Source organism: Hippoglossus hippoglossus, chromosome 21, assembly GCF_009819705.1.
Source record: "Hippoglossus hippoglossus isolate fHipHip1 chromosome 21, fHipHip1.pri, whole genome shotgun sequence".
In the NCBI taxonomy this organism is placed as follows: domain Eukaryota; kingdom Metazoa; phylum Chordata; class Actinopteri; order Pleuronectiformes; family Pleuronectidae; genus Hippoglossus; species Hippoglossus hippoglossus.
In genome coordinates this window covers 587,636-611,918 of record NC_047171.1, presented here as the reverse complement: position 1 = coordinate 611,918, position 24,283 = coordinate 587,636, and the positions used below count along the sequence as shown (strand labels likewise).

Sequence of the window (24,283 nt, the reverse complement as noted above, 5' to 3'; positions counted from 1 at the left end):
ACACACACACACGATGAGTCATTAATGATGATAACAATAGAAGAACACATGTAATCAATCTATTATTCATAATTCACATTTGAAGTATGATCTGTATCTTTCCAGTTTGCAACTAAAGTGCCTGTATTTCAAACTGACCCATAACGATGACTTTGAGGATGTGGTTGATCCTGGCGGTGCTGTTCTCAACTGACAGGCTGTAGTAGCCGCTGTCGTTTCTTGTAACGTTTTTGATGATTAGCGTGCAGGTTGTCAGCGTCTTTACGATCGACAGTCGGTCAGAGGTCAGCACAGCCTCGTTGCCCTGCTTCCACTTGCAGACGGGAGCAGGTTTACCTGCCACAATAGCCTCAATCACCATCTTGGATCCAGCTCTGACGGTCACAGTATCGGGCAAGATGATCTTAGGAGCCACTGGAGGAAGGAGAACAAACAACATATTAAGGATAATGAGATGATTTGAACTTATACAGTTATATTTCTGTGATTATAAGAGTTTAGGTCTGTCGACTCACTGAGCTGCTCCTTGATCTCAAACATTCCCTCTGCCTCTCTTGCCAGACTGACTCCCACTGAGTTCCTGGCTGCCACTCTGAACTTGTACTTCTTTCCTTCCTTGAGACCAACCACCACGATGGTCAGGTCTTTGACCACAGAATAAGGTGTCCACTTGTCTTCTGGTGCGCCCTCTTCGTGGTAGTCCACCACATAACCGTTTATCTTGGCTCCACCATCTCTGAGTGGCTTCAGCCAACCAAGTGTGGCGCTGTTCTTAGTGATCTCCAACACATCCATCTTCTTCGGAGGGTCAGGGTCACCTGGATGCAACACAGCAGATGGTAAGAAGAAAAGACAAAGGAAAAGCTAAAGAGGAAAAGGAACAAACGTCTGTGGTGATACTCACTGATGGGATCAACTGCCAGGTAGGACTTGGGTGAGTCCTGAGGAGCACCAATGCCATACTTGTTGCAGGCTGTGACTCTGAAGTAGTACTCGATTCCAGGTGTCATGTTGGTCACCTTGAAGCTCGTCTTCTTCAGGACCTCTGTGCACTTGCTCCATGTCTTCCTGTCCACCTCTCGTTTCTCCACAATGTAGTTGATAATGGTACTACCACCGTCATTGTCTGGTGGCAACCAGGACAGTTGAGCTGCTGTCTTGGTGATGTCAGTTGCCTCTAGGCCGCCAACGGGACCAGGGGTGTCTGCAGAGGAAAATGTTTAAGAGTAACTTTGAATGTATAGGAAATGTTCAGTATATTGTTTAATTTGGTTAAAATGAATCATAATTTTTCAGTTTTCTTACCAAGCACTTTGACACGGACAAAGACAGCTTTCTCTCCCACTGAGTTGGACAGAGTCAGTGAGTATCTCCCAGAATCCTCTCTGGTGCTTTCAGGAATTACCAGGAAGGACATGGTGTCAACCTGGTCCACGTGGCCTCGGCGGATCACATTGTCCACACCGACACGCTTCCAGGTAACCTTGGGGGCAGGTCTTCCTCTGACTACAGCAAACAGCCTGATTGGACATCCAGCTCTAACTGTCAGACCCTTTCTCAGACTAGCATCCAGCTCGATCTCTGGAGCCTCTGTTGCCATGAAAAGAGTTCATATTAAAATCATTAACTTCAACTTCATTGTCCAAAGGGAAAATTTGTTTTGCAGCCAGGCAAAAAAACTAAAACTCACAGGAAACACAAGCAGAAAACTGAGAGCTTGTAAAACCATCAATAAAACCGAAGATAAGACCCTCATCAGTCGTCAGCAGTGAACAGGAAATGTCTAATCAACTAAGTCATCAAAGTATTATTAACATTAACTATGTTGTAAAGGCACAGTTTGCTTTAGTAAACATGTTTCCCCTCAGTTGCAAGTCGGTTTGCGATAAAAGCATCTGCCAAAGGAAATATAATATGACAGTTCATTCCTACCCAGGACCTCCTTGGGGAAGACGGCCTCTTTCAAGAAGACGTGGCGTCCCCAGCCCACCTGGTTTTTGGCCGACACCTTGAACTCATACTCTTGTTTTTCATCCAGCTGACCAATGGTGAACTCTGTGAGTACCAATGGGCCATTGGTGTCAATTCTCTTCCAGCCCTCTGTGGGCTTCTCAGGGTCTGCCTCGCTCTTCAGCCTCAAGTCCAAGCTGTAGCCAAGTATTGGGGCACCACCATCGTACACAGGTTTGGACCAGGACAGTGTGATAGAGGTCTTAGTGCTGTCAGCCACCTTCAGCCCTCCAGGGGGGCCAGGGGGCTCTGCAGAGATAGAGTAAAAAAGGTTGATAAAATTGATGAAGCATAAGATGACAGGAAAAATATGTAGATCACTGAAAGCGTCATGTAAATCCAATGTGTTCTGGCTTGAGTTCTGAAGAAATCTTTTAAAGAGTAAAAGTGAGCTGTGACAGTGACTGTAAACTCACCAATGGGATCTTTGGCTGCGACGGGTCTGCAGGGTTTGCTGGGCTCGCCAAGACCAACCTCATTCTCAGCCTTCACCCTGAACTGGTATTCGTGGTTGAGAATCAGGTTGGTGACTTTCATGCGCCTCTCGGAGATGGGGCTTTTGGTGCATGGCACCCAGCGGACCGCCCTCTTCTCTTTCCTCTCCAGGATGTAACCAGTGATTGACTTTCCTCCGTCGTTCTCAGGAGGAGCCCACACCACTGTCATCTCCTCTTTACTCACCTGCATTACAGAAATATTGGCAGTGTGATAAACCTGTTTTCATATCTAGGTCACCCATGGATGGAAAATGTACTTTTACTTACCTTGGTGACCTCTGGGGCCTCAGGGGGCCCAGGTTTGTTGAACTGAGTCTTGACAGTGACAGGCTTGCTCTCCATGGCGGGGCCTGTTCCCATCTTGTTCTCAGCCCTCACTCTGAAGATGTACTCATTGCCCTCCACGAGACGAGTGACGTTGCAGTACGGTGTGACCACAGAGGATGAGTATGTTGACCAGACCATCCTCCTGGTCTCACATTTCTCCAAGATGTAGCTGTCCACCTCACAACCTCCATCATCCTCAGGAGCATCCCACACCACTCTGCACTTGTCGGCACTGAGGCCTGTAACCCTCAGGTTCCTTACAGGTCCGGGGACATCCAGGACATTAACGTTGGCGTATGCTGTGAAGGTGCCAGCCGGGTTAGTGGCAGTGATGATATATTTTCCGGTGTCAGTGCGTCTGGACTTGGTCATGAGGAACTTGGAGTAGTCGGGCCCAGAGTCATAGCTGATTCTAGGGTTGTCTCCAACAGCCTTGTCTTTCGTCCATTTGACTTCAGGCGGGGGTTTTCCTCTCAGGCCGGCCTCCATCCTGACCGACTCTCCAACCATCACTGTCAGAGCTCCAGCCAGCTTCAGGTCAATGACAGGCTTCTGGATCTCCTCCTTAACCACTATATCAGCAAGACTCACCCAGGTACTTTCACCTCCCTCATTAACAGTCTGCACCCTGGATAAGAAAATAAAATATTTATTTATTTTAAAGACACTTACATTAGACAGGTAAATATTCAAGGAGGCACCATGCAAAACAAACAGTAAACGCAGCAACATACCTGAAGGTGTACGTCTGATTCTCTACACACTTGTCAGCCAGGAAGAAGGTATCGGTGAGAGTGCCAGTGTTGAGTTTCGCCCACTCCTCAGCATCTTTGACTTTGCACTCCAGGTTGTAGGAGAGGTTGGGGCTTCCACCATCATAGTCAGGCTTCCTCCATCTCAGATAGACATAGTTCTTACCTATGTCAGTGGCTCTGAACTTCTCAGGCTCACCAGGCTTTTCAATGGGGTCAATGGCCATCAGAGGAGTCTTGGTCTCAACAGTTGGTCCAGGTCCTAACTTGTTCTCCGCACAGACACGGAACAGGTACTCATGGCCCTCCATCAGTTTCGTCTTGATCTTGCGATTTGTGCAGTTGGAGGAGATCATAGACCACATGCTAATGCTAGGCTCACGGCACTCCACAATGTAGTTTGTGATCTCAGATCCACCGTTGTCTGTAGGGGCCTCCCAGTTGATCATGCATGAATCCTTGGTTGAATAGGTAATGTGCAGGCTCTGGCACTGGCTGGGTCTGTCTAGCACATTGACTGTGATTGTGCAGGAGGCTTCGCCGCCTACATTTGACGCCTTAAGGACGTATTTGCCATGGTCGGCTCTTGTGGCCTCCTTAATCTTCAAGTGGACCAAGGGGAAGTTCTGAGTGATGGTGACGCGTTTGTTGGTCTCCAAAACTGTCTCCTCCTTTGACCAAATTACCTCGGGGTCAGGACGGGCCTTAATGTAACCAATAATGTTGATGTTGTGTCCGGCACGCACAGTGACACGCTCTCTGCAGGAGGCCTCCATCTCTATCTCTGGAGGGATGAGGATATCCTGTGTAGTGACGGACTCTGGGACTTCTCTGGGTTCTCCATCTCCGATCATGTTTGAGGCACAAACTTTGAATCTGTAGGTCATGCCCTCTTCCAGTCCCTGCACCCTATAGGCACACTGCTTGACGAGGTCTTCCAGGTTCACTTTTTTCCAATCGTCAGTATCTGCTTTCTTCATTTCCACATTGTAGCCCAGGATGGGGCTGCCGCCGTCTTTATTGGGTTTGGTCCAGACCAGGTCTGCAGTGGTCTTGCTGTAATCTTTAACTCTGGGGTTCACAGGTGGACTTGGGACAGTGATAGGCCTGCAGGGCTTGCAGGGGTCAGAGATGGGGGAGGGTCCACTGTAGCCAGCGATATTCTCAGCAAACACTCTGAACTCGTACTCATTGCCCTCAAACAGACCCAGGACTCTGTACCTCAGTTCCTTGCAAGGTGTCTTATTGACACGGATCCATTTTCCTCCCGTGTGTCTGCGCTCAATGATGTAGCCATTGATCTGGCTGCCGCCATCAGACAGGGGCATGGTCCAGCCAACTGTGACAGCGTCTTCTGAGATATCAGAGGTCTGTGGCTTACCAGGCTGACTAGGTGGCATGAAGGAGTGCTCAGCAACAGTGGGCTTGGTCTCCAGAGGAGCACCAATACCCATCTTGTTCTCAGCACGAATGCGAACCACATATTCCACTCCCTTCTGCAGGCGGGTTATCCTGAGCTGGGTAGCGAGGCTGCCTGAGATTACACCTCCCCAGGTCTCCTTGCTGGACTCCCTCTTCTCCACAATGTAGTTGGTGACAGGGCTGCCACCATCATCCTTGGGAGGACGCCATTCAATTATCATCGAGTCAGGAGCGACTTCCAGGATGTTGGCAGGTCCAATGGGAGCAGCTGGAACATCCAGGACACTGACGTTCAAGGCCACTGTCTTGGTTCCAGCTGGGTTGGACACAGTGAGCAAGTAGGTGCCAGTGTGGTTCCTTGTGCATTCAGTGATGCTGAGCACAGTGGAGAAGTTGTCAGTGTCGATCTTGATGTTGCCCTGGCTGGTGATCTCCTCTCCATCAATGGACCACTTGGCAGTAGGAACAGGGATTCCTCTCATGATAGCTGGCAGCCTGATGGTGGTGCCGGCCTTCACAACAATGCCTTCAATAAGCTTAACGTCCACCTCAACGATTGGAGGCACTGTGGACATGCAAACAGAGCAGGTCAGGCTTTGTGTTTACACTCAAAATCTCAGAAACAGTGAATATTCATGTTGACTGACCCAAATCTACCAATTTAAACGCTTACATCTAATTTCAACTGAGAAAAACTCTTAACGTATAAAATAAATATATTTGAACAAAATCAAATTTAGACTGTTGAGATTTCATCTTGTATCTCACCCAGTTTCTCCTGGCAGAGGATGGGCACGGTGGTGTCGGGTCTGCTCAGGCCAATGGCATTCTCTGTCTTCACTCTGAAGCGGTAGGTCTTTCCTTCCTCCAGGCCAGTCACATGACTCTCGGGGATGCTGACCATCTTCCACTCATCCCATTCCCTCTCTCCCTCCACCTGATACTCCACCAGGAAGCCTGTTATCTCACTTCCTCCATTGCGGTCAGGCCAGTTCCAGACCAACCACACCTCAGTCTTGTCCACGTCGACATGGTGCAGGTCTTTGGGAGGACCAGGAGGGACTGAAACAGATATTTAGATTTGTACTAGTGAGTTCTTCCCAACACAGACTCAACCTTTCATGGTTCCAAACAAGAATCTGTCTCTGTTTGTTTTTACTAATTAAATTTCCAGACATTTATCATCTGTGTAATAACCTTTACTTTTCTTTGATAATTTTAGTTTTTTTGTTTTAAAACTGTACAGACTAATAAACATGAATCTGTTGATTAACCATGCTGTTACTCACAGAGTGGGTTCATCGCCTTGATGGCCTTTGGCGTCTCAACGTACTCGCTGCGGCCGTACTGGTTCTCAGCAGCGACTCTGAACGAGTAGGATGTGCCCTCCATCAGGTGCTTCAGCATCATGCTGCGTTTCTTGGATGTGGAGCAGACGGGGACCCACTGAGTGGATGTTGTGTCTTTCTTCTCCACCACAAAGTTTGTAATGCGAGTACCGCCGTTGTCTTCTGGGTCCTTCCAGGAAAGGTAGGCAGAGTCACTTCTGACATCCGATACCCGGAGGTGCTGGATGGGTCCAGGTTTGTCTGAAGAAAAATGAGGAATGTCACAAAGCCGCTGAGTCTGACTTTCATTTCTCACGCTCATGTATTTAAGTTCATAATTATTTTGTGGATTCTTACCGAGGACCAGCACAGTGCAGGTGACTGTCTTGGATCCGGCTGGGTTCTCCACATTCAGGGTGTAATCTCCACAGTCACCACGGTGACAGAACCTCATCTCCAGCTTAGTGCCTGCTTGGTTGGTGTCAATGTCCGCCCTGGTGGGAACCTCAGCCTCATTCTTCTTCCAGGTTACCTTGGGGAACGGGGCACCTTTGATGGCTGCCATCAGAGTGATGTGAGTGCCGCACAGGGCCTTGATCTCTCGGGTCATTGCGGCATCCAGAATCAGCTCTGGAGGCTCTGAGGTGGTGACGAAGGTGAAGAGAAAGGACATGAGCGAGATAAACAGACAAATCACAAGGCATTCATTCTGTAACGGAGAAGGTGTTTCCGATGATACCGAAACAAAGACATACCAAGTCTGTCTTGCACTCTGATTGGCTCTTTCACATTAGCTGGGTCAGACTCTCCAGCAGCGTTGACGGCCATGACTCTGAAGCGGTAAAGACTGCCATCATCCAGGTGGATCACCTTAAATTTGGTCTCCTGGCAGGAGTCTGGAGTCTGGTTCACCTGGAGACAACAGAGGGAAAATGTTCAATGATTTTCGGAGCGATTACAACGACGCAGTGCAAAGGTCACAGGTTAAAATTCATGGTAAATAAATGAACTGCCTGACCTTTTGCCACTCCTCGTCTCCAGCCTTCATGAACTCCACCAGGTATCCAAAGATCTTTCCTCTTCCGGTGTCAGTGGGCGGGTCCCAGGACAGAGTCGCCGACTCCTTGGTGAAGTCGATGGCCTCGAGGTTCACTGGTGGACCAGGTTTCACTGCGGCACAGGACATTAACAAAGTCTTGTAGTTCATTTCTATATGTAGTCAATATTTACAATAAAATGAAGCAATGGTGAACTCACCTATTGGATCTTTGGCAAAGACGGGTTTGGACGGTGGACTTGGGTCGCCGGCTCCCACCTCGTTCTCAGCACTGACTCGAAACTCGTACTCACAACCTTGTAGCAGCTCCGTTATGCAGTACTCCACCTTCGGATGGATTTTGTCCGTGTTGCATCGCACCCACCTGGAAGCAGAAATACGACATTTATCAGCCACAGATAAATGAGTTTATATTTCATTGACTTTTGACCAAAAGGAAATTGTAACCAGGAGACATCAAGTAAAACTCGTTTATAACTTATAACATAAGATACACATTTCTATTTACTTTTACTCTTTTCAAATGAATTAATTAGTTGAAAATAAAGAAGAGAAAATTAATTTACAATAATTCTGATGATCAAGTTTTTATTTACCCTCAATATGGAGATCTTAGTTTTTTTTATATTTCTTATAAATAAATGTCAATGTAAATAAACTGAATATTTGGGGTTTTGGACAAAACAAGAGTTTGAATATGTAAATTCAGATTCTTTCTTATGTTTTTCCGTTTCAACAGATAAAAATAATAATCACTAATTGAGCTTTAACCAGTTTGAAATGTGTCGTGTACCTGTTGGCCATGGTCTCCTTCCTCTCCACGATGTAGCTTGTGATGGGTTTTCCTCCGTCTGCAGGTGGTTCCCAGCTGATGAGGGCGGAGTCATGGTAGACCTCTTTCACTGTGGGATGTTTAGGAGCGTCTGGCACCTCTGCGATGGAAATAAAAAAAACACAAACGTGAGACGCAGCGCGACACTTCATCTTGATGACGTGTGGTAGGTGGAGTCCAAACATCTGTGATCAGGGAGTCACTTACTGAACACGTCTCTGGCCTTGCTCTCTGCAGACAGGAGCGGCTCGCTGATGCCGTAGATGTTCTGAGCCATGATCCTGATGATGTAGTCACGACCCTCGATCAGCTTCGGTACCTGAGGAAACAAAGAGATGTCAGCACTGAAGAGTTTCTGTCCAGTTTCCGGTTGTGAAAAAATGAAATCATTGATGAAACCTGAAAAACGTCATATTTATAGATCATATATTCACAGATCAGGTTGTGGAGACAGTTTATCTCGGAACAGTTTGGCATCATGCGCTCACCCTGCAGGACGTCCTGGTGCAGGACGCGGTGACGGGCATCCACAGGTCTCTGTTGGTGTCTCTCTTCTCGATGATGTAGTTGGAGATGGCGCAGCCTCCGTCATCCAGAGGCGCGTTCCAGGAGATCACCATGTAGTTCCTGTAGACCTCATTAAAGACCACAGGTCCCTCTGGAGGCTGAGGACGGTCTGACAGGAAGAATCATTCATACAGGTGAGTCTCTAAAAGAGATCTTTTTTATATTTAACCTTAATACCGCTGCAGACTTGGACAAGGACAATCCTCTTTCACTAACTTTCCTTCACCGGTACATGACTATAGAGACTCACCGACCACAGTGATGGTGCAGATTCCTGTGCGAGCTCCGGCGGCGTTCTCCACGCTGACGCAGTAGCAGCCGCTGTGCTCTCTCTTGGCTTTGCTGATGTTCAGGCTGAGATGGCGGGCGGTGCTGTGGAGGTTGATCTCCTCATCTGCCTTCAGCTCTTCGTCGTTCTTCTTCCAGCTGACGGTCGGGGCCGGTTTGCCACTGTAGCGTCCCGACAGTGTGCAGCTGTCTCCAACCTTCACCATCGTCTTGTCTCTGAAGTCCAGGCCCAGAGTGGGAGGTTCTGAGGGAGCGAGGAGGGGCAGACAAGGGATCGTATCAGCGTCTTCACAGTTTATATCTGGGACCCTGATGCTGGTCACATCATCAGTCTGCTGTCGTGTTGTGTCACTCACCGATCTCGTCCTTGCACTGCACCGGTTTGGTGGCAAAGGACGGTTTCCCTTGTCCCACCTGGTTGATGGCAGAGACTCTGAACTCATGGTTCGATCCGTCCTTCAGCCCGGTCAGTGTGAACTTCCTGTCCATCAGTTTGTCCTCGGCACCTACGCGTGTAAAGTTGTCACGGCCGGCCATGCGGGACTCAAGGACGTACTCGATCACCTCAGCGCCGCCATCGTACTTGGGCGGTCTCCAGGCTACAGAGATGGAGTCCTTGGTAACTGCGGTGACGAACAGGTCCTCTGGACGCTCAGGGACGGCTGCAGAAGACAAATGTGATAAAACATGTTAGACGACATGTCAGCAGCAGTTTGTGCATTGTGTGTGTGTGTGTGTATGACGTACAGATGGGGTTCTTGATGAGGACCATCTTGTCCGTCTCGATGAATGGTCCCATGCCGATGATGTTCTCGGCTGCAATCCTGAAGAAGTAGCCTTTCCCGTCAATGAGTCCCTGAACCACAGCGTTGTTCCTCGTCACCGTGTAGGACACCGAGGTCCAGCCCATGCGGTCCGACTCCCTCTTCTCGATGATGTAGTTGGTGATGGCCGATCCACCATTGTCCTCGGGGGAGCACCAGGTCAACTTACAGGAGTCGGTGGTCAGGTTCTCACCAGCGAAGGGAAGACCAACGGGTCCAGGGACGTCTGGTCGAGCAAGACGGAGGCAGAAAATAAAATTTGTTTAGCGATAGAGTTTCTTTTGATTCTTTTGTCCTAAATATCAAACTAGAGGTTTTATTTTCTTGTCTTTTTTTTGTTGACGTTTCTAGTTGATTGACATGAAAAGTAATTGGCACCTACTTTGATCATTGTTCTTCGATTAATTAAGAAAATAATCAGATCAATTATTAGCGACTCTAAATCCTACTTTTTCTGAACGCATCAGTACGCTGACTCACCCAGGACTTCGACCATGACGGCCTTCTTCCTCTCTCCTCCCTCATTCTTGGCACACAGGGTGTAGATTCCCTGGTGCTGGCGTCTGCAGTTCTTGATGACCAGCGAGTTGGAGATGCCCGTCGTCTCCACCACGGCCTCTTTGGGCACCTCGGCATCATCTCGGCACCAGGTGATCTGCGGGGCGGGTTTACCAGACACGTAGGCGATGATGCGGATGGTGGCTCCAGCGTGGACCACGATCCTCTCCTTCACCGAGGCGTCCAGGTCCATCTCAGGAGGAACTGGACGAGAAAGCAGACAGTTAGCTCGTCAGAGACACTTGCTGCTCGGCTGGTGCAGGTTAGTGTTTGGAGGATGAATCTTACTTGTTCTGTCTTTGAGTTCGATCAGCTCTGACACGAGTCCTGCATCTCCCACTCCGGCAGCGTTCACGGCTCGGACTCGGAAGCAGTACAGACCGCCTACCTTCAGGCCATCCACCACAAACCTGGTTCCTCTGATTTCTGTTTCCTTTGCCTGGAGACAGTTTGATCAGATATGAAACTTTGCTGGGAAACAAACTGAATCGCTTCAGTACTTCAGCAACTGCCCTTCAACTTAAATCAGCATATTTCTGAAATGAACACTGATTTAGATTTTAACTCTCGAGATATATCTTTTTTTATTCTATGTACATTTTCTTCAAAACGACACATTTTCACCATCAACAGGACGTCACTGACATTCTTTTTATTTTTTTTACCTTGGTCCAACTCTCCTCGGGCTCCTTCTCCTCCTCGGCTTCGCTCAGCAGCAGCCTCCTCTTGGCTTTCTTCTCCTCCTCCTCCTTATTCACTTCCTTGAACTCTACGATGTAGCCAGTGACCTTTGACCCTCCGTCCACCAGAGGAGCGACCCACTCCAGCTCCACTGTTGACCTTGTCCAGTCTGTCACCTTCGGAGTCGGTGGTCCGGGAGGTTCTGAACAAACACAGATGCAGAAATCAGCGTCATCAGAGCAGATACTAAAATGTCTTCGCTCTCATTGGCTGGTCTGTAGCTGGAGGGAGGTGCTCTGCATTGCCAAAGTGTGTGATGATAAAATGATAAAAATCTTTATTGCTGTGACAGGTGAAAACATCTGTATCTTACTGATGGGGTCTCTGCAGAGGACAGGGTCGGAGGGGACACTGGGGAGACCGCAGCCAGCAGCGTTGACGGCGATGACCCTGAACTGGTACAGGGCACCGTCTAGCAAGCCAGTGACGTCCCAGCTGTTGCCCAGTGGCAGCGCTCGGATCGGGTCGTGTGTAACACGGGCCCAGCGCTTGGCGGTGGTCTCCTTCTTCTCTACGAAATAGCCAGTGATGGGGGAGCCGCCGTCGTACTTTGGCTCGTCCCAGTTGACGGTCATCGACTCGAGACAGACCTCGGTCACTGTCGGTTTGTCACACTGACCCGGGACGGCTGCAAGGACGATTCATCAATAATCAAAACCTCACTCAGTATAAAAAGTATACATCTTCCAGCTTCTGATGATGAAACTTACTGAACAAGTTTCTGGCCTTCTCCGCCGCGCTGACTAGGGGAGGCCCAACTCCGAACTTGTTCTGGGCCATGACTCGGAACTCGTACTCGTGGTTCTCCGTCAGACGGGTCACCACATACGCGCACTCTTTGGGGTCGTTGGAAACGTGCACCCAGGACTTCCTGTTGTCCTCGCGCTTCTCGACCACGTAGTTGGTTATCTTGGATCCACCGTCGTCTGTGGGAGGGTTCCAGGTCAGACCGATCCGGTCTGCAAACACCTCGGTCAATGTGATTGGTGCGACGGGCTGGCCAGGAGGTCCTGTGTGGGGGGGGGGGCGGACGTCAACATCAACATTTTTTAAAACTGTAACTTGGTGAATTCATGTTTTTACGTCATGTTGCTGAAACATAAACATGTTGAATATTCAGATCACATGTTTCTCACCCAGCACTGAGAGCTTGATGTCCTTGGTGACAGTGCCCAGGCTATTTCTGGCCGTCAGGCTGTAGAGGGCGCTGTCGTGCCTGCTGGCCTGCTGGATCAGCAGCGTGCATTTTTCCTGCGTCACCAGTTTGCTGATGTGCTGGCCGTACTGGACGGCAGCCTTCTCGTCAGGTTTGGCCAGGCTGGCCATGTGCCAGGTGAGTGTGGGGAACGGACAGCCGCTCACCTTCGCCACCACGCTGACATCACAGCCCTCCTCGCCCTCCATGGCCTCACGTAGCTCGATGGTGGGAGCACCTGCAAAAAAGGGCATGATTTACGAAAATGACCAGAGGTGTTCGTGTTGGAACCTGATTCAGGATTTCTGTCAACAGTGATGTGAAAATATTTAGGTTGTAGCCTGTGATTGGCTGAAATGCCGTCACTCACGTGTTTGATCCTTGATGAACATGGGTCCGATGGTGGCGGAGGGTCGGCTGGGTCCGGCAGCGTTCACAGCTTTCACCCTGAACTCGTATTCTCCTCCCTGCAGACGACAGTGACATCATCACGTGTCAACGTCACATCTGGTTTCATTGATGTTTCTCTCTTTAGTTACCATTAATTAAAATTCTTATTTAAAACTAGCTGAATGTATAAACATTTCAGGTATATTTTTCAAATTTGACTGCTTTTCTTCCTTGTTTTACAAAGCTGAGTGACAGAGTTGTGATCTTTCACAGGACGTAGAGCAAACCTCCTTCAGGTCCTCCACCACGAAGGCGAGCTCCTCAACATCTCTCTTGTTGCACTGTTTCCACGTCTCCTTCTCTTTGCCGCTGGTGTCCCAGCTCAGACGCTCAATGATGTAATGCTTCACCGGGGAGCCGCCGTTGTTTTTTGGCGCCTCCCAGCTCAGAGTCATGGCCGTCTTTGTCACCAGGTTAACCTTCAGCTTGGTGGGGGGGTCGGGGGGGTCTGAGGAAGAAGAGGAAGTTAGAAAAGTTCCACTGAGGTTTTTTGTTATATGTGTGGTTACAATAAGTGGGTGTGTCCTCACAGATGGGATCTCTGGCCCGAGCAGGTTCCGTGGTGATGGTGAACGGACCAAATCCGAGTCTATTCTCAGCTCGGACCCTGAACAGGTAGTCCTGACCCTCCAGAAGACCTGGCACCACGTACGCCTGACTGGCACAGGCTGCGTTCACCTGATAACAAACCAATCCACTCATCAGTTCATCATTCGACTGATAGTTCTTCTTCTTGTAACCGATTTGATTATTTATTTTGAACTTTTGAGAAAGAAATCTGTAGAAACTGTGGAGTGTTTGAAACATGTGAACTAAAGTAACAGTGGAGTGGGCGCCGCAGCGTTCACCTTGGTCCAGGCCTTGTCAGTGACGCTTCTCTTCTCGACGAAGTAGCTCTTAATTCTCTCTCCTCCGTCGTTATCGGGCAGTTTCCAGATCAGCCTCATGGTAGCCCGGGTTATGTCGGTGACCCTCAGCTCCTTTGGAGCCCCGGGGACGTCTGTGCGCAGGAGAGAAATCAAGTTAAACGTCAAAGAACAACATCACAAACTGAAACTGCTAAAGAAACAGAATCAGAAAAACTCTGTCAGGTCTGAGGACGAACATCTGAACGTATCCCGGGTGGAAGACGATAAAAAAAGAAAACAGACGTACCAAGGACATTGACTCTGACGTTCACGTGTTTCTGTCCGGACTTGTTCTTTGCAGTGATGGTGTAACGTCCGGAGTGGCTCCTCAGACTCACGGGGATGATCACGACAGACGTGGTGTCAGTGGACTCGACCTGAAAACAGAAAGACAATGAGACTGAATCTTTTCATCCGTCACTTGTACGATGATATTTTGCGGTGACGTGAGGAGCTGGAGTCGATCCCAGCTGCTCAGATCATCGTCAGATCATCACAAGGCCGAGCAGGATCAAACCCTGAAGCTTCTGACTGAGACACGAGCTAGAAACTGCACCAACATGGCGCTGACATGAAAACATCTGACTTTTAAAGATGTTTTATTAAATGTACAGTTAAAGTAAATAAACACAGTAGAGCAGAACTTCTTTTTTCAGGAAACACATTTTTTATCTTGAAGAAAATCATCAGGATTTTAGTTTTGATGAAATGATTGTTCTCACCTCGGAGTCGACGGGCAGCGTGTGCAGTTTGTTTTTCTTGTGGGACTTGGCTTTGCCATCGAAGTCCCAGGTGACCTTGGGATCTGGGCGGCCCTTAATGGTGGCGGGGATCTTGATAGGATCACCGGCACGGATGTAGAGCAGGTCGTCGACAAGCACGTCAATGGAGATGGACGGTCCGACTGAAACATTAGAGGTGACGTTGGTGAAGGACAGAGACAGACACACAGGAAAACATCTGGACACTGATGAGATTTATTTATTTGTTGTAGTGAGACTTTCAAGATGGACGTACGCTTGATATCCTCGACCAGAACCTCGTCGGTGCGGGGGCTGGGGTCGGACTCGCCGATGTCATTGACAGCGATGATCCTGAAGCGATAGCCTTTCATCTCACGGAGGCTGGGCACTGTGTACTCAGTGGTGGGGTGAGTGGTGTCAGGGTCGTTCACCGTCATCCACACGGAGGAACCTTCATTCTGGATCTGGATGATGTAACCTTTGATGGGACTTCCCCCGTCGCTCGCCGGTGGTTTCCAGGTCAGAGTGACGCTGTGCGTCGTCTTATCAGCCACCTCAGGAGCAGCGGGCATGCTGGGAGGAGCTTGAGAAGGAAGCAGCACAATCAATCATCAGAAACTAAAATTCATCATTTATCTGAGGATGAATCATTTGATAGACACCTGATGCTTATTAAAAAAGCCGATTGTCTTTTACTCACAGATCGGGTTGATGGCGAAGGCAGAGTCGGACGGTCCACTGAACGGTCCAGTTCCTGCAGAGTTGAAGGCAGCAACTCGGAACTCGTACTCAGTTCCTTCAAACAGACGAGTCACCTAAAAGACACAGAGAAAGAATCCCACATTATCTTAAAGCTCTTTATTATAACAACAAGGTCTGTGATGGCTTTAAAAAGTCTGGTGAAGAACAGAAAGAAGAACAGCATACAAGGTTTGCGAGGAACCTTCCTGATGATCAGAGATAAAGCATCTTAACGCTCTGTGGAAGATTATTAAAAGCCTGAAGTGGATCTGCCTTCTGGACGGAGACAGAACACGTTAACTGTTCTTCCTTCAGATCTGTGGGTCTGTTTGGGTTTCACCTGATGTTTTATCTCAGTGTGTAGGAAGGACACAAATTGAATTTGAATACAGACCCTACATTTGCTAGTTGAAACGATTGTTACCGCAGTGAAAGCTCACCTGGTACTCCCAGCCTTTCGTGCCCCTCTTGGTGACCGGCCCCTTGTTGGCTTTGGCCCAGTAGCTGGTGCCTTTCTCTCTCTTCTCCGGCCAGTAGCCAATAATCATGGAGCCGCCATTGTCCCTGGGAGGCTCCCAGGTCAGGGTCATGGAGGTCTTGCTGTATTCCGTGATGGTCGGCTTCTCTGGAGGGCCAGGGAGGCCGAAGGGGTCGGTGATCTGGACCTGCTCTGTCGCACAGGGGTCAGATTTACCATAGCGGTTCTCAGCTCGGACCCGGAACAAGTACGTCTTGTTGGTCTCCAGGTTCCACACCTGCAAGAAGAGGACGTTGTGTTAGAAATGTAGAAATGTTCCTCCTGTGTTGAAGTTGACCGATACTCTTCATCTTATATCTGCTCCTTTTAGGCAACATCATCAGAAAGCACCTCGTACACTTCCATTGTTACGCAGACGACACGCAGCTGTACATATCTATGAAGCCTGATGAATCCAATCACTTAGTTCAACTTCAGGAACATCTCAAGAACATCAAGGCCTGGTTATATCAAGTGTTGACTTTTTTTAGTTTTTGAGCTATGAGCCCGCCCACTCTGCTCTGCATTGGCCAATCGGCTTGCTCCTCCCTCACTGTGAGGGACAGCTGCCACTCAACAAAATCACATCTGTTTCCTGTCCTGGCTCCTAAACGGTGGACCGAGCTCCCCAGTGACATCAGGACAGGAAGTCCACACGTCTTCCTCCAGACTAAAGACACATCTCTTCAGACCACACCTCGGTTAAGAAGATGATGTCATCGTAAACTCTGGTGTTTATATTAAAAATGAAAAAGTTTAGTTGCACTTACATATATAACTTTGTAGTTTTTTGAAGATAATGTACTGACTTGATTCTTGCTGTTCTGGGTTTGTTTCCTCGTGGTTGAGGCACTTACTGTGAGTCGCTTTGGATAAAATCAGCTAAATGAAATGTATTGATTACTGAACATTTTCTCTGCTCTCAGTTTTATCTACATGTTTTTCACAGCACGTAAAGAGACGTAAAGACGTCATAACGAGCTACGACATGAGGTAGAAGACAGAGTCCCCGACGTTCTGCTGCAAGTTCTAAATATGTTTTTATTTTAGAAGCATTTAAACAGGATCATGTAAACAACGTCTGTTTCAGAGAGTGAGAGAAACATGACACATTTGTATTATTAAGATTTTGGGACATACCCTGAATTTCTTCTCAACGATGCAGTTGGTAACCTCCACCCACTCTGGCTCAGCTGGAGCTTCCTGTCCCTCTTCCAGCTCCGGCTCCTCCGTCATCACTTCTTTCTTTTCAACAATGTAGTTGGTCAGTTCGCTGCCGCCGTCCTCCAGAGGTGCGTCCCAGTGGAGGTAGCAGGACTCCGCCTTGATGTTAGACACCGTCACGTTCCTGGGTGGGAGTGGTCGGTCTGAGGGGAGAACACGAGTTCATTGATTCTGAAACAACTAGTTACTCTTGCACATGAATGTATTTATATCATAATGTTTCCACGCACCCAGCACCATGATGAAGGTGGTGCGTTTGGCTGAGCCCATGTTGTTGGAGGCAGAGACAGTGTAGCTGCCGTGGTCCCTCCTGTTGGCTGCTGGGATGGACAGCGTTGTCTTGGCGTTCATCCTGCCCGTCACCTCTGTTTCTATTAGCAAAGTCTCGGTCGGCTTCACGATGACCACGTCATCTTTGGACCACTCGATCTTAGGGATGGGGAGTCCCAGGATGTCGGCGGGGAGCTCAATGGGTTCGCCCTTTTTCACAGTAATGCAGTCACCCTTGAAGTGCTTCAGCATGTGGACCTCAGGAGACACTGAGACAAGCAGGAAACAAAACAAATCTTAAACTAGAATCACAGTTTCAGTCTACATACATTCTTACGAGGTCACTGTGACCTTTGCCCTCTGAACACTGACATCTAATCAGTTCATTGTCCAAGTGACAACTGGTCAAAATGTGAAGAAATTCCCTATCTTAAGATATCATGTTCAAGAGACAAAAAAACAACTAAACATTTGTAATACATTTTAAGAACGTATTCATGAGATGTCGCGTTCACAAGAATGTGACGGATGAACAACCCGAGAACTCTGGCCACTGGGCGTCGCTGTCGCAGAGGCATAAAAACACTGTCCTAATGGTTTGATCATATAATTCAACAGGACCCCACCTTCATCATCTTGGATGACCACAAGGAGCGGGATAGACGGCTCGCTTTCTCCGATTAGGTTAGCACACTTGATCCTGAACTCGTACATCCAGGCGTCTTCCAGCCCCTCCACAGTCATGGTCATGTTGGGGCAGATCTCTGTGTTGCATGGCTCGAAGGCCTGCTGGTCCTGCCTCTTCTTCTCTACGAAGTACCCGATGAGCGGGCTGCCCCCGTCATTACGCGGCGGCTTCCAGGCAAACGAAATGGAGTTCTTGGTGCGCTCAGTGTAATGGAACTTCTCGGGGTACGATGGTGGACCTGCGGCAACATGATTAGTTTACTACGGATCCACTTTTCAAGCCCACTATCATACTGCTCTCAACTCGATCATTTGTGAATCAAAAGATCTTTGGACTCACCCTGCGGGTCCACGGCTGTGATGGGTTCCAGCTCGACGGGCGGCCCCAGTCCATACTTGTTTTTGGCAATAACGCGGAACGTGTACACCTGTCCCTCCACGATGCCAGCACACTCGCACTTGGAGGAGATGGTTTCAAAGGGCTGCCTCCACGTGTGCATCTTGCCGTGTTTTCGCTCAACGATGAAGCCCAACAGGTCGCTGCCTCCGTCATCCACAGGGTCATCCCAGTTCAGGAAGATCATCTTACGAGTGACGACAACAGGCTTCAGGTCCGTGACCGGTCCGGGGACGTCTGAGGATAAAACAACATTCGTGTTCATTTTTATTTCAAGTTAACGGTTTTATAATCAGGTCCTGCTCTGACGTTCCAGACTTCAACTCACCCACAACCTCCACTCTGGTCCAAGCAGCCTTTTTTCCACTAGGGTTCATAGCAGAGATCATGTATTTGCCGCAGTCCTTCCTCTGGACGTTGTTGATTGAAACAACGCTGTCGTTGCCTTCAGTCAGAATCTCCACACGGTCTTTGTCGGGTTTACCATCATCCTTGGTCCAGGTGAGGGAGGGGTAGGGTTTACCTGTCACTGTAGCGGGAACACGAAGGATCTCTCCGGCTCTGATGACCAAGCCATTCTTGACGGACAGGTCCAGTTCAATCACTGGCAACTCTGAGGAGGGAAACCAAAACAGAGATCAACACCAATTAAGATCAGATTTGAGCGGATTAAAACAGAGTCTTCATTTTTTTGAACTGTCTTGTTGAGGAATGTTTTTTCCAGACCTGCAGGATTCCTGACGAACACAGACTCTGTGAATCCTGGCGCTCCCTCTCCGGCTGCGTTGCAGGCGATGACTCTGACCATGTACTTGGCTCCCTCACGGACTCCGTAGACAGTGAATGCCCGGTTCTTCCAGGGACGCTCTGTGGACCTGGACCAGTCCTTGGTACCGGCCATGGCCTGAAGACCACCACAGAACAAAGAGGAAGAACACAGTTTAATTCAGGTCTTGAATAAATTGTGATCCGACAGTGGCACAGGAATCTGAAATCAAATGTGAGCGCAGTTGAAGCAGCAGAGACGACTCAATGGTCTGACCTTGTCCACGTGGTACCCCAGGATCTCTCCTCCACCGTTGTCTGCAGGTGGGTCCCACTCCACGTTGATGGAGTGGTCAGTGGTGTCCGCCACTCGGGCGACAGGTGGTCCAGGAGGTACTGCAGAGGACGGGACACATAACTTTGAGACTGACTGTATTTACATGAACATAAATAGCCTGTTCATAAGTCTTGATTCTGTAAACAAGGTGTTTGTGGATTCATTCCACAGAGTCGTATTTAACACAAAGTTCAGTTTACGTACAGATCGGAGCTTGGGCTGTTTTGGGTTCGGACGGGACGCTGAACTTTCCTGGGCCGGCTTGGTTTTCAGCTGCCACCCTGAAGATGTAAGTCAGGCCCTCGAACAGACCTTCAACGTTCAGCTCAGTGTCGGGGACGATGTTCCTGACGACCAGGACAGAAAAATTACACTCAGAAAACATTCAAGCTGAAATACTTTGAATCTAATTTGAACTTCTCAGCACGAGTCCAGGAAGTAAACGGGATCCGTCTCCGTTTCCTCACCTGTTAACACGTGTCCAGTGTGAGCTGTTGATCTCGCGACGCTCCACCCAGTATCCCACGATGGGGCTGCCGTGGTCGTTCGGCGCGTTCCAGGTGACGAGCATGCTGTGGGCTGTGATGTCATCGATCTCTGGCTTCTCAGGAGCCTCGGGAGGATCTGAGGCCGACCGAGAGGAGCGGGGAAAGAGTGAGGCTCAATTTATGTTTTTTTTACTTCATGTTTCTGTTTCTGTATCTTGAGTTCAAAACTTGAATCAACATCTATGTATGTGACAAATTTCATTTTACTTTTATTGAATTGAATTTGATATATATCTGCTGTTTGTCTGACTAATAATAAATGACGTTATACCGAAAGGATTCTTGGCGATGAGTGGTTTGGAGACGCAGGCGGGTCCAGGACCGAACTTGTTCTCGGCCACGGCCCTGAATATGTACTCCTTCTTCTCAATGAGTTTGGGCACCAGGTATCTGCATCCTCTCAGTGTGGTGGTGACACTGCTCCAGCCAAACTCCAGCTTCGAGTTGTCCTTCTTCTCCAGGGTGTAGTTGAGGATCTCGCTGCCGCCATCATCCAGAGGAGCATCCCACTTGCAGACCACAGAGTTCTTCCTCACCTCCTCGAATCTGAAGTTGACAGGAGGACCTGGAGTATCTGAGGAGAGCGAACAGGATTCAGACTTCATAAATAAAAGATGGATCCTGAACCGGCTGGACAATTCACAGAATGTCAATCACGGAATTTTATAATAAAATGGAAACAGAAACTAATTCTTACCGAGCACGTTGACCTCGCAGGTTGCCGAGGCAGTGCCGTGGTCGTTCTCCAGCTTCACCATGTAGACGCCGTGGTCGGCGCGGATCGAGTCCCTGATGACGATGGAGGAAGCACCTCTGCGGTGATTGTCGATGGCCAGACGCTCGTATATTGTTGGGTAGTCAGACTCCTCCACTTCCGGCTCTGCTGCCTCCTCCTCCTTCTTTTTCTCCTCTTCTTCTTTCTTCTCTTCTCCTTCCTTCACCTCTCCCTCCTTCTTCTCCTCCTCTTTCTTCTCCTCCTTCGTCTCCACCTTCTTCTCCACCTTCTTCTCCACCTTCTTCTTCAGGGGCTTTTCGGGCCTCTTGCGGAGCGGCTCGGGCCGGATCACCTGGTTGTTCCAGTACCAGGTGATCTCAGGGTACGGCGAGCCGGAGATGTTGGCGTCTAAGCAGATCTCGCAGCCTCGTTTCACGTTGAGACCTGACTGCAGGCTGCCGCTCAGGAAAACCTTCGGAGCACCTGAGAGAGAACATAAGTCAAATTATCAAAGCGTTCAGCGGAGAAGGTGATGGCTGCAACTTGTCAGTTTGAGTTTCTGTAAAACCTTTCTTACCAACAGCGTCCGAGACCTTCACGAATAGCGTGCCGCGTGACGGCTCGCTGACCCCGGCTGCGTTTTCGGCTCTGACTCTGAAGGCGTAATTCTTTCCCTCCGTCAGTCCTCTGACGGTGTAGGACACGACGGGCACCAGGAAGTCGTTGCACCTCTCCCACTTGTCCTGGCCCTTTTGTTGCCTCTCCAGTATGTAGCCCATGATTTTCGCGCCGCCATCATACATGGGAGGCTTCCAGGTCAGAGTGATGGTGCTGGATGTGGGGTTGTGGGTCTCCACGTCCACCGGTGGGTCGGGAGCATCTGAGACGAGAGACGGATCTCAGTTAGAAATCTCTTAAAACTTTCACTGTGAGAGCAATGGAAGATTCTGTTGAGCCTGTGTCGTGCTGTTCATGAAGGAAACTGATCATTGGTGGAATGTTCCTTTAATAATCAACAAAACATGTGTCAAGCAGATTTCTCTCACGTTTCTGGTCCTCTGCGATGACTGGGTTGCGGAGCTCGATGAACTCTCCTCCTCCGATCTTGTTGACGGCCTGGACTCTGAAGTAGTACTCTCCGTTAGGGATCAGGTCTTTGACGTTCCAGCTCAGCTTGTTCTCTCCGGACATCATGTTGACGTAGGTCCTCCTGCCAGCCTCACGCCGCTGCACATGCACAAACAAACTTCTTTCACGCTCTGATGTCACAGTTAAAACCAGTGCTGACTAACCCTAACCCAAAAATTGAAAAACCCTTCGGACCTGCATGACGTAGTGAAGAATCGGGCTGCCGCCGTCGTAGTCTGGAGGATCCCAGGACACTTTGCAGGAGCTCTTTGTGATCTCAGAGGCTGTGATCTCCTTACAGGGACCAGGAAGACCTGAACACAGAAGTGAAACAAGTGTGAAAAAAATGATCTGCGTGACGGAATCTCTTGGATAAAATAAAATCTGTGAGCGTCTCCACACCGATGACTTTGACGTTGATGGTGGCGCTGGCGGCTCCAAGTTTGTTCTCCAGAGTGACTTTGTACACGCCGGCGTCAGCGTGAAGGCTGCTCTCGACCTCCAGGTGACAGGAAGTGTACTCCTTCCTGTGGAACCGAAACAATCCCATCAGAACTGCAGCGAACACTGACCATGAACATTAAACCACAACAGCCTGATTCACTGTGTTTTACATGACAGACAAATGAAATCTCTCTGGGTTTCAAACCGTGGCTCGGGAAATAAATACTTCATATTGCGACGAATGAAAATTTAAACCAAACAAAGAATTCAAAGGTTGAATTTTTCTTTTGGTTAGCGTTTTTGCGATTTAAATATTTTATAATCGATCAACATTTTTAGTGAAGTATTGAAATGTTTTTATTGATGGACGGTCACATTTCAAGTAGTTCAGTCTTTGTCTGTTTGTGATTTAAAATTTTGAATGAATGTTTTTTTTTATTTGGCTGCAGCTGTAAAAACGGTTAAGAGACGAGTCACTGACCTGAAGCCGAGACGTTCGTCGGCCTTCAGCTCCTTCCCGTCTTTGTGCCAGGTGATTCTGGGTGAGGGGACGGATCTGAAGGGAACTGGGATGTGCATCTTCTCGTTTTCCACGACAACCAGGTCCAGAGTCTGGAAGTCCAGTGTCGGATTACCTGGAAACAGAAAAGATATCTCATTCATTCACTCGCTCCTTTCAGTTTGGTGATTTACATGAAACATTAAGGAGGGCGTTGGACGCTCGTACAGTCGGAGTCTTTGGCGAAGACGTTCTCGGAGATGTCGGAGGGCTCGCTCACTCCGACAGAGTTGATGGCCCTCACTCTCAGGATGTACTCCTTCTCAGGGATCACACCCTCTTCCACACGGTACTTCAGCTCCTTCACTGGACGAGAGTTGACCCTCATCCACTTCTCTGTTCCGGCCTCGCACATCTCGATGTGGTATCCAGAGATGGGGCAGCCACCGTTCCTCTGCGGAGGTTTCCAGCCGATGGACAGGAAGTCCCGGCTGGCGCCGGTGATGTGTAGCTCGATGGGTGGAGATGGGACACCTGAGGAAAGCAAGACAGATGGATTTAGACTCTGTGCTCTGAACGTGCGCTCAGCGTTTCTATGCTCATCAGACAACCCACCGGTGGGATCTTCGATTGTGAGGATCTCGGTGGGTTCACTCGGATGTCCGACGCCGGCCTCGTTCTCGGCGCAGACCTGGAACTGAACCTCTGTTCCCTCGATGACGTCGGTCACTCTGTACTTACAGTCCGGACCTGAAGTCTTCCCACATTTAACCCAGCGAGTGCCAAGCTTCTCCTTCTTCTCAAGTGAATACCTGGGGGCGGAGTCATATAAACACCTTCAACACTGAGCTTCATCACGACGACTCGTTAGCAACAAGAAAACAGATTTGATGATGAGTCAGGTGACACCTCCAACACTGGACCTTCTTCTTTATTTAACACATATTTCAAACTCATCACTGGAGTTTCTTTACTGTCCCTAGTCAGTGAAAACTAACCTGAGGATGGGTCGGCCACCATCGTTTTTAGGCTCCTCCCACTGAAGGTCCACATATCTTTTGGTCACAGCGGTGACGGCGAGGGCGTACGGAGGCCCAGGAGTGGCTGTGAAAAAAAAACTGAGTTTTCATCACAGTCCTGATTAAAATAAATTGATTTAAATATAAAGTTCATCTCTAACTCACCGAAAGTGTCTTTGGCGAGCACAGAGTCCTCCAGCTCACAGAACGGTCCGACGCCCACCTTGTTCTCGGCGGCGATGCGGAACACGTACAGTGAGCCCTCGTTGAGAGGAGTCACGCTGTACGTCAGCTCCTTGACTGTGGTGTCCACGGCCTGCCAGCCTTTACGTCTGACGTCACGCTTCTCCACCACGTAGTTGGTGATGGGCGAGCCGCCGTCACGCTCGGGGGCCGTCCACTTCATCTCGGCGCTGTTCCTGCTGATGCTCATAACGTTCAACCAGCGAGGAGCAGAAGGAGGACCTGAGGAGAAGAGGAGTGTTAAACCGTT

General features: G+C 49.1%; 1 protein-coding gene across 6 annotated transcripts in view; it reads right to left on the bottom strand.

Moving 5' to 3' along the window:
- ttn.2 (titin, tandem duplicate 2) overlaps window positions 1–24,283 on the bottom strand; it is a 186,791-nt gene that overhangs the window by 52,704 nt on the left and 109,804 nt on the right. For all 6 annotated transcript variants that reach the window (XM_034573338.1, XM_034573339.1, XM_034573341.1 and 3 more), the window contains 55 exons: window positions 23,956–24,255; window positions 23,770–23,875; window positions 23,387–23,583; window positions 23,000–23,305; window positions 22,754–22,907; window positions 22,231–22,355; window positions 22,024–22,142; window positions 21,747–21,927; window positions 21,278–21,580; window positions 20,683–21,183; window positions 20,257–20,559; window positions 19,905–20,061; window positions 19,642–19,784; window positions 19,378–19,496; window positions 19,062–19,239; window positions 18,664–18,948; window positions 18,279–18,572; window positions 17,878–18,177; window positions 17,212–17,520; window positions 16,898–17,124; window positions 15,681–15,995; window positions 15,200–15,314; window positions 14,774–15,082; window positions 14,479–14,660; window positions 14,004–14,133; window positions 13,697–13,848; window positions 13,379–13,526; window positions 13,076–13,296; window positions 12,769–12,865; window positions 12,340–12,636; window positions 11,914–12,213; window positions 11,517–11,831; window positions 11,128–11,345; window positions 10,751–10,901; window positions 10,385–10,666; window positions 9,828–10,130; window positions 9,437–9,742; window positions 9,043–9,324; window positions 8,714–8,901; window positions 8,433–8,544; window positions 8,187–8,325; window positions 7,594–7,757; window positions 7,355–7,506; window positions 7,092–7,248; window positions 6,694–6,975; window positions 6,298–6,597; window positions 5,777–6,070; window positions 3,569–5,573; window positions 2,775–3,462; window positions 2,427–2,691; window positions 1,933–2,259; window positions 1,306–1,590; window positions 905–1,204; window positions 516–818; window positions 139–414 (listed from right to left, as the gene is read on the bottom strand). In XM_034573338.1, the coding sequence (XP_034429229.1) occupies window positions 139–414; window positions 516–818; window positions 905–1,204; window positions 1,306–1,590; window positions 1,933–2,259; window positions 2,427–2,691; window positions 2,775–3,462; window positions 3,569–5,573; window positions 5,777–6,070; window positions 6,298–6,597; window positions 6,694–6,975; window positions 7,092–7,248; window positions 7,355–7,506; window positions 7,594–7,757; window positions 8,187–8,325; window positions 8,433–8,544; window positions 8,714–8,901; window positions 9,043–9,324; window positions 9,437–9,742; window positions 9,828–10,130; window positions 10,385–10,666; window positions 10,751–10,901; window positions 11,128–11,345; window positions 11,517–11,831; window positions 11,914–12,213; window positions 12,340–12,636; window positions 12,769–12,865; window positions 13,076–13,296; window positions 13,379–13,526; window positions 13,697–13,848; window positions 14,004–14,133; window positions 14,479–14,660; window positions 14,774–15,082; window positions 15,200–15,314; window positions 15,681–15,995; window positions 16,898–17,124; window positions 17,212–17,520; window positions 17,878–18,177; window positions 18,279–18,572; window positions 18,664–18,948; window positions 19,062–19,239; window positions 19,378–19,496; window positions 19,642–19,784; window positions 19,905–20,061; window positions 20,257–20,559; window positions 20,683–21,183; window positions 21,278–21,580; window positions 21,747–21,927; window positions 22,024–22,142; window positions 22,231–22,355; window positions 22,754–22,907; window positions 23,000–23,305; window positions 23,387–23,583; window positions 23,770–23,875; window positions 23,956–24,255 (14,967 nt within the window). The remainder of the gene's footprint in view (window positions 1–138; window positions 415–515; window positions 819–904; window positions 1,205–1,305; window positions 1,591–1,932; window positions 2,260–2,426; window positions 2,692–2,774; window positions 3,463–3,568; window positions 5,574–5,776; window positions 6,071–6,297; window positions 6,598–6,693; window positions 6,976–7,091; window positions 7,249–7,354; window positions 7,507–7,593; window positions 7,758–8,186; window positions 8,326–8,432; window positions 8,545–8,713; window positions 8,902–9,042; window positions 9,325–9,436; window positions 9,743–9,827; window positions 10,131–10,384; window positions 10,667–10,750; window positions 10,902–11,127; window positions 11,346–11,516; window positions 11,832–11,913; window positions 12,214–12,339; window positions 12,637–12,768; window positions 12,866–13,075; window positions 13,297–13,378; window positions 13,527–13,696; window positions 13,849–14,003; window positions 14,134–14,478; window positions 14,661–14,773; window positions 15,083–15,199; window positions 15,315–15,680; window positions 15,996–16,897; window positions 17,125–17,211; window positions 17,521–17,877; window positions 18,178–18,278; window positions 18,573–18,663; window positions 18,949–19,061; window positions 19,240–19,377; window positions 19,497–19,641; window positions 19,785–19,904; window positions 20,062–20,256; window positions 20,560–20,682; window positions 21,184–21,277; window positions 21,581–21,746; window positions 21,928–22,023; window positions 22,143–22,230; window positions 22,356–22,753; window positions 22,908–22,999; window positions 23,306–23,386; window positions 23,584–23,769; window positions 23,876–23,955; window positions 24,256–24,283) is intronic.